The following is a 1470-nucleotide window of genomic DNA, read 5'->3' as shown; positions in this document are numbered from 1 at the left end:
CTGAACAAATGTTTTCATAAGGTTTTGTAGTGTTAGAGAGCTTCCCCCTTTAGGGAGTACTCTATGAAAAAGCATTGCTGAAGGAGAAAGCTTTTAATTCCAGCTATTAAATGTGCATGTGGACAGTGTGCTTATCACTGTGCAAACACCAAGATGTGCTGCATAGCCCCAAGATAATTATAATCTACAGAAAGTGTTCCCAGATGAAGAGGATACAGTTTGCAGTCTTTCAGTGTAAGAATCAATGGTGATGACTAATCAGAAGCAGGATAAAAATAAAAGTAAATATAAGTAAAGTAAAAAAAGGAAAATATGAGCGTGGAGAAAAAAAACCCTAAAATCTGTTTATTCATTGAAATAAAGATGAAAACCAGAATTTAAGGATAGAAATAGAACAAACAAATGAGCTACAAAGCAGAATGAGATAAAAGGTGGAAGAAGCACAAATAATCTCAGTCCCATATGTTAACTCATCACATGGTTAGTGCAAAACGTTCTAAGGCATGCGTTAGAGCAGCAGTGTGAGAGTGAACGTAGACCTGCAGACTTCAGCTAATACTCTGAGCTGTATATAAGCAAATCTCTTTGGTTCTCCTCCTTTTTCCCCCAACTGAGCAAATCTATGAGTCCTTGACATATTGGTGAGATTAGGTTACCAGAGCTAGGAGGAGTATTGCTGAGTTTCTAGCAGTCTTGTGTTTGATGGAATTGTAATGATTCACAAGAATTGCCTCAATCCAATGCACAGTTGGTATGCAGTTGGACAGGCTCTTAAAAACTCTCCTGATCCTCATTTTCCTGATTCTTCTTGACAGACAATGGGCATAGAACTGTTGGTGAAGGCCGTATCAGTTCCAGAGACAAGTGATAGTGTGGTGAGTTTTCTGTGACATAAATTGGGTCAGAGACATTCAAAGCTCAAGCCCCACATGAGTCTCATTCTGGTGGAAGATCACTATGCATGTTCATAGGGCAATTAAGTTGCATTGGGGAAATGAGGCTGATCATGTATAATTGCTGATACTCCAGGGTTAGTTTAGTCTTAAAAATGTAATTTTTCTATACTTGTATCCAACACAGCATTTTAAACCAAAGTTATAGCCAGCTTTGTTGAGATTCTGCTCTGTCCTTTAGGGCACTCAGGTTTAGTTCATGATTCTTGGAACTACAAAAGCTGAAGCTTATCTATTATTTTTCCTTAATGCCCTATACTCCCATTAATGGAATGTGTATAATTTTGTATAAATAGTAGAGGTTACTGTCCCACTCCACATATTCTGTTTCCAGTAGGGATGGAAACCGGACTTGGGGCCTTGGAAGTAACTCTTTTATTGGTTATACTTGAAAAATAGCTATTTATTTTCTCATACTATCAGTGCAGGGAATTTGTCCCTTAGGGACGTGGCACTGCTGTACTAAATAAAAAGTTGGAGTTACAAGTTGCAGTATTTACTTTCAAAACCTTTCCCT

General features: G+C 38.0%; 1 protein-coding gene across 3 annotated transcripts in view; it reads left to right on the top strand.

Moving 5' to 3' along the window:
* IFT27 (intraflagellar transport 27) overlaps positions 1-1470 on the top strand; it is a 7189-nt gene that overhangs the window by 411 nt on the left and 5308 nt on the right. For all 3 annotated transcript variants that reach the window (XR_001863200.1, XM_017737945.1, XM_008636410.2), the window contains exon 2: positions 816-875. Coding sequence is in view for 2 of the 3 variants with exons in the window: in XM_017737945.1 (XP_017593434.1) it covers positions 816-875 (60 nt within the window). In the remaining variant the exon portion in view is untranslated. The remainder of the gene's footprint in view (positions 1-815; positions 876-1470) is intronic.

This window comes from Corvus brachyrhynchos, unplaced genomic scaffold, assembly GCF_000691975.1.
Source record: "Corvus brachyrhynchos isolate BGI_N302 unplaced genomic scaffold, ASM69197v1 scaffold56, whole genome shotgun sequence".
NCBI lineage: Eukaryota > Metazoa > Chordata > Aves > Passeriformes > Corvidae > Corvus > Corvus brachyrhynchos.
Note: the sequence above shows the minus strand (reverse complement) of the source record. Positions and strands in the feature narration are given on the sequence as shown.